The 10,191-nt window shown below is 39.5% G+C and overlaps 1 protein-coding gene across 4 annotated transcripts in view; it reads right to left on the reverse strand.

The window, feature by feature from the left end:
* MAK (male germ cell associated kinase) overlaps positions 1–10,191 on the reverse strand; it is a 47,011-nt gene that overhangs the window by 17,889 nt on the left and 18,931 nt on the right. For all 4 annotated transcript variants that reach the window (XM_019522515.1, XM_019522497.1, XM_019522488.1 and 1 more), the window contains exons 4-10: positions 9,598–9,719; positions 8,842–8,921; positions 8,177–8,309; positions 7,918–8,089; positions 4,700–4,867; positions 3,189–3,533; positions 1,726–1,916 (exon numbers count right to left, since the gene is read on the reverse strand). In XM_019522515.1, the coding sequence (XP_019378060.1) occupies positions 1,726–1,916; positions 3,189–3,533; positions 4,700–4,867; positions 7,918–8,089; positions 8,177–8,309; positions 8,842–8,921; positions 9,598–9,719 (1,211 nt within the window). The remainder of the gene's footprint in view (positions 1–1,725; positions 1,917–3,188; positions 3,534–4,699; positions 4,868–7,917; positions 8,090–8,176; positions 8,310–8,841; positions 8,922–9,597; positions 9,720–10,191) is intronic.

Consider the following 10,191-nt stretch of genomic DNA (forward strand, 5'->3'; position numbering starts at 1 on the left):
TGTACTGCGACACACCTCCCTCCTTAAGTTTATAACCCCCTAGGAGCAGGGCACGGGAGTGTCCTGTGACAGGGGGCATGTGCCTCCTCTGAGAGTGAGTGCTTCGGCTGGTAGGGGGGCACGAAGAGCGCTCATGCCCCCCCTGAAATTGGCTCCATGCTGCTGGGACTCCTTCCCACCCCCAACTAATTGCTGGCTGGCCACTGAGCCCCCCACTCCCTGGTCATGCCCCGCTGGTGACCCCCAGACTGAGCTGCTGGCCCAGCCCCTTCCCCCACCTGGCCCCAGCCTAGGGGCAGCAGGGATCGCCCCCCCCCACCACCCAGCATCTACGCGGCAGCTGCCCCATGGCGCAGGTGCAACGTAGCTCAGCAGGGTGCTGCATGCTCTTTGGGAGCTGGGGCCACTGGGGCTGAGCAGTGCCGGGCTCCAACTGACAGGTGGAGCTGTCCCAGCTCCCAGACAGTGCACAGTGCCCTGTCAAGCCATACTGCACCCACACCATGAGACAGCTGCCACGCAGGTGCCAAGTGGGGGGATACCCACTGCCCCCACCTCCCACTGCCCCACGCTGCATGGGGGGGCTCTGCCACGAGACCTCAGAGGCCCTGATGCCTACTGCTGGAGCCGGTGAATTCAGGGGTGTTTTTTTGTGGGGGAGGTTTAAGTGCCAGGACTAGGCTGGGGCCGGGCAGGGGATGGGGCCGAGCAGGGCAGCCATGGGGGCTTCTCCCGTGGTCCCCCCCAGTGGGACAGACACAGGCACAGCTGGAGGAGTTGCGTCCCCACCCCTCCCCCTGGCTGTGCCCTGCTGGTGCCCCCCCCAGACTCGGGAGGCACCAGTTGCCCATGCCTGAGCTGCTGGCCAGGGCAGGTTTTTATACAGCTAGGGCCAGCACAGGTGCTTGCCCTGGGCTTTAGCTCCCCTTGGCTGCAGATCCAGGAGGAGCTGGGCAGGGTTATTTTGCCCCAAGGGGCACAATTTGCCCCATACCAAAGTGCACGTCTGGGCACATGCACTGAGGCAAAAAGCCCTGACTCAAATCTGTGCCGCTTCTATTTGAGCTGCTGCAAGCGCACGTGCTTGCATGTGTGGACATGCCCACAAAGTTTCATTAATAAACTACTCACCTTACTGAATTACTGAGAATTAAAGTTCATGAAGAATTAGGGGCTATTATGATAGGGAACTATTAAGGGGCTGAGGGGGGAGAAAATGGAAATTTTTTTTTATGGGAATTAAAAGCATTCCTAGCAATGCTTATCATTTTGTTAAGTAGCACCACAGAAGAAAAAGAGTGGTTAGAAAAAGATTTATGAACTGTAAATTATGTCAGACAAATCTGAGTATTAACAGAAAAAAATGGTAGAGCCCCATTCTGCCATTCTTATACCTAGGCAGTCCAGTTGATTTCAACAGGATTCCTTTAAGAGTAAGGAAATATTATCATTGAGAAAATTTGTCCCTAATTTAGTGGATAAAAGAAATGCTGTCAAATTTAAATGCCTCTGGATTTTAGTCAAGGCCAGAGGGCCTTAGACAAAACTCTCTTGACACATGGGCCTCAAACCTGATGCTGTTCTGCATGCTAACACCTATATAGCCCCACTAACCATTTTTTCCTCAGGCTTAGCAGTTATGTTCTACTGAACACTTAAATCAGCTGAAGAAGGTAAACTAAGAAGTGTTGTAAACTACTTGTTTAATATAATGACAGGACTTACATAAAGAGAGAATCCTTTGTTTTCTTTTCCTTTAAGAGTGCAATGCTGGGCTTCTTGGAATATGAAATTCCAAATTCTGAGTCATCCAAGTCCTCCCAACTGTCTGTAGTCTTTAACAAAGTCTGCCCCCATCTTCTCCTACAATTTTTAAGACCCACTGAACTGTTTTGAGGGCCACTGGCTCCTTGGTTCTATTTTGAACAGAAAAAAAAGCTTTAAAATCATTCTCTAATTTTATATTTAAATTTCTAGTTAATTTCCTCCCAGAATGTACCAAAAGTGTTTGGAGAGCATTTTTATTCCTCGTGTGAATATAATCTGTGATCTAATCTTGGAATGCTTCTAACAGGCAGTAATGTCAATGTAATTTCTGTATGTGGCTTAATTCTGGGATCAAGCCCCAATTGACCAAATGTGCCTAAAGCAGTCCCATTTAGGAATCATACTGGGACCTACCTACTGGGCCCAATTCACTTCTTCATACAAGCCTGCAGAACCTTATGCCTTAAACCCCTGGGAGATGAAAGTTGGTCAGAAGAGGAGGCAACACTAGTGTAGGTTACTCACAACAGTCATAACACGAGGGGTCAAATGCCAAGTGAACAACTCCCAATAGTGAGGCCCATCTTGGGAAAGATGGTCAGGTCAAAGAATTCTTTCCACAATTCCCTCTACCACTGGATATTCTATGAAGTTCCAACCAGGTTTTAAAGCTACCTTCATTCCCCTGTAGATGAATCATCCCTTTGCTGAATTCTGGAAACAACCATCATCCCCATCCTTTAAAAACCAACCAACCAACAATGGTTTTGCAGTCTTCAAATCATCAAAATATTAAAAGTTCAGGAATTAATTTATCATTTACAGGTTGAAGAGTCTGACCCTGAGAAGTACTGCATTCAGTGACATTCATAGTATTTAAATATTACTTGGGCAGTCAGTATAAGGTCTAATAGAAGCTCACAGACCATAGTTGGAATACCGTCTCATAAATAACAGGGCTACAAGGCCCTTCTTAAATCTCTAATCCAGCTTCCTGCTTCAACCAAAAAATGCAACAGTTTACCTCTTCATGTGGTTATTTAACCTTTACTGAAAACTCCTTATATTCATAGTTCCTTTATAAATAATTTATCAAGGACCAATAAATGATTAATAGATGTTACTGCTCATGTCTGTCATAAGTGCAACAAATGTTACAAAGTGCATTGATAGGAGTTATAATGATGATTTGTAAGCAACTTATTGTTCTGTCAGATACCATAACAATTAACCATTTATTAAAGTATTAATTACTTGTTAACCCTTGATAATCTATTTACTGATGGACTTATAATAGAAAGTGTCATCCTTTTTTCTTTAAAGATGTCTAGTAGTTGTACTATAGGTAACTCATCATTTTCATATGCAATTGTTTTCACAGCATATTCCATTATGTGCTCTGTTAATTGGAAACAACTTACTGGTGATGAGCATTTGTTGATGGTTGGAAGAAATGGCTGTGGCTGTAGGGGCTGCTGCTGTTTGGAGAGCTGTTGGTTGGTTGTATTCTGTTGTAGCTGAATTTGCTGGAGAGGCTGCTGATTAATCTTTGACACAGGCTGTGGCTGAGCATTGTCAGATGCATCAGGTGAAGACAGAGATTCTGGCTTGGATACAGAATCTAGTTTTGATACAGGTTCTAATTTGGGTGGAATTGGCTTTGGCTCAGTTGACTGAAGTGGTTTAGCAGGACACTGTTTCTGTTCCAAATATTGTGGAGGAGGTCCTAAAACTTGGCCAACTTGAAAATAAGGATACCTCAATGCCTGAAAAAGAATGAAATATATTGAATACATTCTACAGTAACAGAAATGCAGTGCCTTCTTCACTCACTAGAGGCTTCTACATTTATATATGCCAAATCTAGAGCACAGGTGCGAGGTGGACATAAAATGTCCTCATATGTCTAAAATGGGGTAAATGGAAAGGTATAAATTTGAGATTTGATCCAGTGGGGAAAAGGGGTAATATAGGATGGGTCTGATGGTGAATGTTGTGCAAGAAAGGGTGCTGAAATCTAGCTGACAGTTTCTGCAGGGCTGCTGCAGGGGAGTGCACGTGTAGACATGTTCCCAAAGAAGGCTTACTGCATAGTAAGCCTAAAGTGTATTAATAGCATATGTAGATGCACCCAGTGCAGTGCAATGCCACGTGGAGATATGCAGTCTAGTTGCACCAGTGCAGTACCTAAGCTAATTACTAGTTCTCTGGAGAAGCAAGGTTGATTAGCCTGGCTGGAGTGGAACACTAGTGCAGCTATACTGCTTCTGGTAACTGTATTAACACACTTTAGCTTGGATAATGGCACAAGACACTGCACTGTCCTATGAAGATATAATTTTATGATGATATTAGACTCAAAATACTTTGTTAACAGAGTTTAAACATCTGTGGTGCTAGGAAATATATATACTTAGGGGTTTTATTAATTATACAGTTAATTATACAAAGAAGCTTGTCCCTGGTTGCTTAGTAAGGTTCATTTTGCATTTAATAATGTAAATAAGGCTTAGTTCTGATATACCACTTTGCATTCATAGACCTAAAAGTAGTTTACAAAAGAAGGCTTTATTATTAACCTTTTAAAAAATATAATGGAGTGGGTGAAAGGCAGCAAAGACAAGGTAACTGACTTGCTCAAAGTTATAGCAAGTTGGTGGCTAAAATAACCCATGTACCCTGAATATGTGAGCTATTCTCAGATGAAACCAGTGGAAAAGACCAAATGGCAGCAAGAACTTGCAAATTCAGCTATATTACGAGCCACTATATTTGAATATACTGTCCTTTACCCCTCTCTGACTCATGTTTCTCAGATCTACAACATGAGGGGATGATTTTTATGCATATACAGTATTGTGATTACCAACTAGCATCAGTATATAAGACAATTCAAGAATGTAAAGTGCCATAAAAACGATTAGCTGGGTACCTGACTTGCTGTAGGTCGTTTCTTTGGATCCCAGTTCAGCATATCACTCATAAGCCTCAATGCCTCATTGCTAGCGTTTGGAATGAGAGTTTTTAGATGTACAGGGACACACTGAGGGAAGCGGAAATTCATGGTAGATGCAAGTTGGTATCCTTCTGGCCAGTCACTCTGTTAAAGAGAGGGTGGGAGGAATCAATCACAATAAGAATGGGAGTTAAAACACTATATTAATTTTTTTATATATATATTTTTAAATAATTGGTCTGAATTAAACCTGAGGTACATAGCCCAAGTGCCTGAAATTCATCTTGCAGAAGACATTCACAATACCTGCAAATGTCCTAGGGGGAATGCATTACTGACTACTGTGACACACACAGGCTTGACAGAATTCAATTTTTATTTTTTTTAAATTCTGACTGATAATATCTATGTTCTTGTTTAAGCATTTATTTCAATTTTTATTGATTTAAATTTTCAGGATTGTGCAAAATGAGGGGCATGGGGCAGACAATTTATTAACAACACTATACTATTTTTATAGTGCAGTTTCAACGCTTGCCATGACAATGATTAACTATAGGACTACTGCATATGGCTACATATCTTTGACACATTTAAGCTTCTGCTGGGACAGGCAGCATATAAATCAAATAAATGAATAAATAAATGATTCCAAAAGCTAACTGTGCACAGGACTCCCACTGAAATGCAACCTCTCAGCCTGTTCAGTCTGTGCATGACGCTACAAGCCACTAACTGTAATACCGCAACCACTTTCAGATTAATAAACAGGAGTTATGACTCACTAATGGGTTAAAGTAAAGAAAAGAAAGGCTAATTAGAAAGGCGACTATTGTTACATGAAAAAATAACAAGTAATAATGCAAAATGGATTGCATTAAAAATGTGCATTTTTAAAAATTAAGATTTGTGGAAAACCTTGGCCACAGGAGGAAACTGCCTAATGTAACTTTTGTGCCTCTTCATGAAGTAGCACATTTCATTGGCATCAAATATATCATTTACTATGCTAATTATGATAAGATCTAACAATCTCTTCGTTCAGTGCTACCAGCAATCAGATTTTTCACAAGAATATCATAGCATTGTTATAAAGGGACAGCCTCTCAATTCCACCCAGAGGAAGAGACAGCCACAAAGGAGCCAATTTACAGTTTCCTGATCCTGGGGCGGGCTTAATAGCAATCTCAGTCCCTGGAGCACTTCAGAACAGCCTAGAAACTGTTCTAAAGAGGCTGGCTAGTGATGGCCCCCAGAAGGGACCACTATTTAGCTTAGGACCACTGGAGCATAACATATTTCAGATTTGTCCCTACTCAATCACTTACACTGATGGCTGCATGGAAAGCATGGGACAACTGTATACTAGGGGAATCCCTAAAAAAGGGAGACCACTGTTTTCTCTGGCTTCTTTGTATTGCCAAAGCAGCAGAAAAACTTGGAATCACAGCTTAGCATCTAATCCCTCACCTGCTTTCACTCAGTACTGAAAATGTTCCAAAAGTTAATGTTTGGCTTTCTTTAACAGATAGGCTTCATTCACAGCATACATACCTTTCTTCCTTCTGTGTTAATTCTGGACTTGGGCCATTAAAAGAAACACATTTTTCATTACTAGTCAAAGAGGACTTTGATGATGATGAAAACCCAGGAGTTATTCCTGGGTTTATGCTGCACAGTATTTTTCACTGCCAGTTTCTGAAGCAAACTTGTGTCCGTTTACACTTCGTAATTCCTGTGTCTTGCTACAGGTTCAGTTATCACCAGATTCTCTATTACTAACCACTTGCTATTTTCACCTCTTTCAGTATCTCCTCTTGGATACTTTCCCACAACTTCAAGCTCTGTTTACAGCCAATCATACTCTGTCAGACTTACTTTTCTCCCTCACAGACCAGATCCATACCTTATTTTATCTTTGTATGGTGCCTAGATAACTTTAAACACTACAAGACACAAGCCGGATACAGTAATAACATTTTTACCTTTTAGCTAGTGTCATAAGGTTAGTACCATCCTCTCGCTTCTTTTCTTCTCTCTCTCTCCCCCATTACTTCTTTCAGCAGGATCTCACTGCATCACATCAAGTCTACCTCTGACATACCTGTTTGTGTCCATTCCCATTGCTATGTCTGTCATCTTTAGGCTTAGCTACTGGAGTTTCCTTCTCTTTGGCATTCAGGTAATGTACATTATACAGCTGTTCTTCAGTCTACCCAAAATTCTTCAGGTAAAATTGTTTTCCTCCACTTGTCCCTCCCACCATCTCAAACCAATGCCCCAGGAATCCCTTCACTGCTTTTTATTACCTTCTATACCAAGTTTTAACTCCTCACTTCCACCCTCAACATTTCACTCTGCTCTCGTTTAAACCCAGTGCGTTCTCTCATGTTTTACAGTCCCATTCCATTTTTCTTTGTGCTGCTTTGCTTTTCTCATCTTTTCTATTCCAAACTCTGTTATACCACCCCCAGTTATTTGTTTCCTATGCACTAAAAATTGTTCACCTTCACCCATTTGTTCAAGCAATTTCTGGATTTGTGAGTGCACACATGGGCACATGTGCAAATACCATTACACATATGCAGATTTTTACAGGCACAATACTAACCTTTAGTTTTCAAATTTTGGACTTTAAATAGCATCTTTTGCCTGAAGAACAATTTAACTCTATTATGCTGTCAACATTTTTCCTTCTTTGCTAAGAATATTTTATATGAAATCTGAAGTTTTGTATTTTAAGAATTCATGTGCTCCAGCTGCATTTTTCCCCACTTTATGGCATAATTTCTATTTATGAGATCCAAATAATTTGTATACCAATAATTTGGGTTAACACCATGAGAGAATTATGACCTAAGTGAGAAAAAGGCAGCTGTGATAGATGAAATCTTAGAAAAGAATTTCTGCATGTTAATATTTGTAAAGCCTAGACCAGTCTGAATTTTACAATGACAAAGAGTAGAGGCATGTAGAAGTACACCACAAAGAAGGATGCTAATACATAAAAAAGCAATATTTCATGCCCCAACAGAAGCAAACAAAACACTCCAGAAAGAATGAATAATATGGAGAAGCAATCATAAGAACAATCACTTCTACACATCCCTTGAAAGTAAGACGGAATCCAATACAATCCATTTATTTCATTCTCCATAATTCTTACTGCTATATAAGTCTGCACAGCAGCTTACCTTCTTTGGGGCCCCTAACACTTGGCAAATTTTGAAGATTTCATCTACTTCACTTGTGCCTGGGAAGAGAGGTCTTAGTGTGTACAGTTCAGCCATGATGCTGCCAACTGCCCATATATCAATAGGAGAACTATAAACAGAAGATCTCAGCAAGACTTCAGGTGCTCGATACCTATGGAGATGGAAAGAAATAACAGGCCAAATTCAGAAGTAGATGTAAAAGAAAAGGATAAATTAAGATTGTGTTTATGTCACTTACCACCTCGTAGAAACATAGTCTGTGTATGGTGGTTGAGACCTAAGTTCTCTAGCCAAACCAAAATCAGCAATTTTCACAAGGTCTGGCCCCATACACAGAAGGTTTTCAGGCTTCATATCCCGATGGAAAAAACCTGTGAAAATATGTATGGAGGGAGAGGGAAAGGAGGAGGAAAATTATGGCATTGCTTTATTCAGAAGTTCTCTAAGGTATGACATTTGCTTTGGGATTCATTAGAACAAAGCTTTTTGGTTTCTTTTGTTTTTTTAATGAACCCTCCTTCAAAATTAATGTGATTATGGAAAAAAAAAAGAAATTACTAAAACTCTTTAAGCACATTTTAGCATTAATATGCTATCATTAAACACTAAAGAAAACGTATAGCAGCTTTCAAAAAAATGGCTTTTTAATGCTGAACTCCAGGACTGGCAAAGTTCATTGATGGTAATAAATAGCTTAATGGGTTTCTTGAGATTTTAAAAAAAATATTTTAGAATAACTGAAACCAATTTAAAAAATAATCAAAGAACAATCATATTTAATCTCTAATACAGTAAATTGCAACCAGTTCAGTCTGTAACTCCAGCTGCATAGGTTTTTTTACAGTTATTGTGCATTGTCTTAGTCCTCAAAGGACAACACAATTAAACTATCAAGAAACTTACCATGCTTATGGATAAAAGCTAGTCCTTGTAATATCTGATACATAATGTTTCTGATGACTGGCTCAGGGAACAACTTGTTCCTGCAAAGAAACAATTTAATTTCAAGTAATTTTTTTAATCAAAATTTTGATATAACACAGCACCTGCATTTTTGACATTTGGCAAAATATATTATGAAGCAAAAGAACTTCAAGGGCAAAAGAACAAAAGCAAAACATGTATATTAACAGTATGGGACCTAACACGGAACCCTTTTTCAAGAAATCTGATATGGGAGATATGCTTCCATAAGGGCTAAAATGTCAAATTTTGTTTGTGCATGAGATTCATTTGTGTCACCATTCTTAAACCAAAATAAAGAGCATATGCAGTATGTGATATGGTTTAATTTTTTTATGCAAAAAATAAGAATTAAGAAAAACTAGTTTGGGTTGTTTTAAAAAAAATCCATTGCAACTTAGTACACATTGAATTCATGCAATTATCTCATAATGGCTTATCTGGTTGTGTTATTCCAAATATACCAAAAGGTAAACAAGACCGATTTGTTCTCTAGGGATACACAGGTACAACTTCCATCCACTTTGATGGAAGCTCAGGAAACCCTAATGATAGTATGCAGTCCCATATTTTTAGCAATCTGAATCCATTATTGACGGAATGATATTTATACAGTTACATATGCTCAAGATACCACTACTAGTCATTAATAAAACAGAAAATACCATAACCTACTGCTTTACCAAACAGACATACCTGTCTTTCATTAACTGATACAGATTTTCCTTCATATATTCAAACACAAAATAAAGGTAGTCATTTTCTCGGATAACTTCTTTCAGTTTTATTACATTGGCATGATTCAGTTTCTTCAAAGACTGCAATACAGCAAATATATCATCAAAATATGACAGAGGCTTTGGTTCTTTAACAGAACTAAAATGGAGCTATTCCTAAAAGAGAATTTATACATTTTTATGTATAGCTCAATTTGCTAAATGCAGTGCATGTACTTTCTGTGTTTTTTCTCCATGCCTTATTGCACCTCTTTATTTCAGTGTCATTTATAAGAAAATAAATATTTAGGATCAAAATCAGTGTTCACTGTGTCTAGGAAACTAAATATTACACACACACACACACACACACACACACACACACACACACACACACACACACTCTCTCTCTCTCTCTCTCTAGGAAAGAGAAAGTATCAACCTAATCAAATCAGTCACCATGATATAATTAACTTGAAACTTAGCCACCTTTCAGAAGATATGCCAACCTAGGCTACAATGTCATACATACATTACAACAGTGCTATGCCATTCATATGCACCAGATATCATT

The sequence above is a fragment of the Gavialis gangeticus genome, unplaced genomic scaffold (genome assembly GCF_001723915.1).
Source record: "Gavialis gangeticus isolate Ggan-Ray unplaced genomic scaffold, GavGan_comp1, whole genome shotgun sequence".
NCBI classification, from domain to species: Eukaryota; Metazoa; Chordata; order Crocodylia; family Gavialidae; genus Gavialis; species Gavialis gangeticus.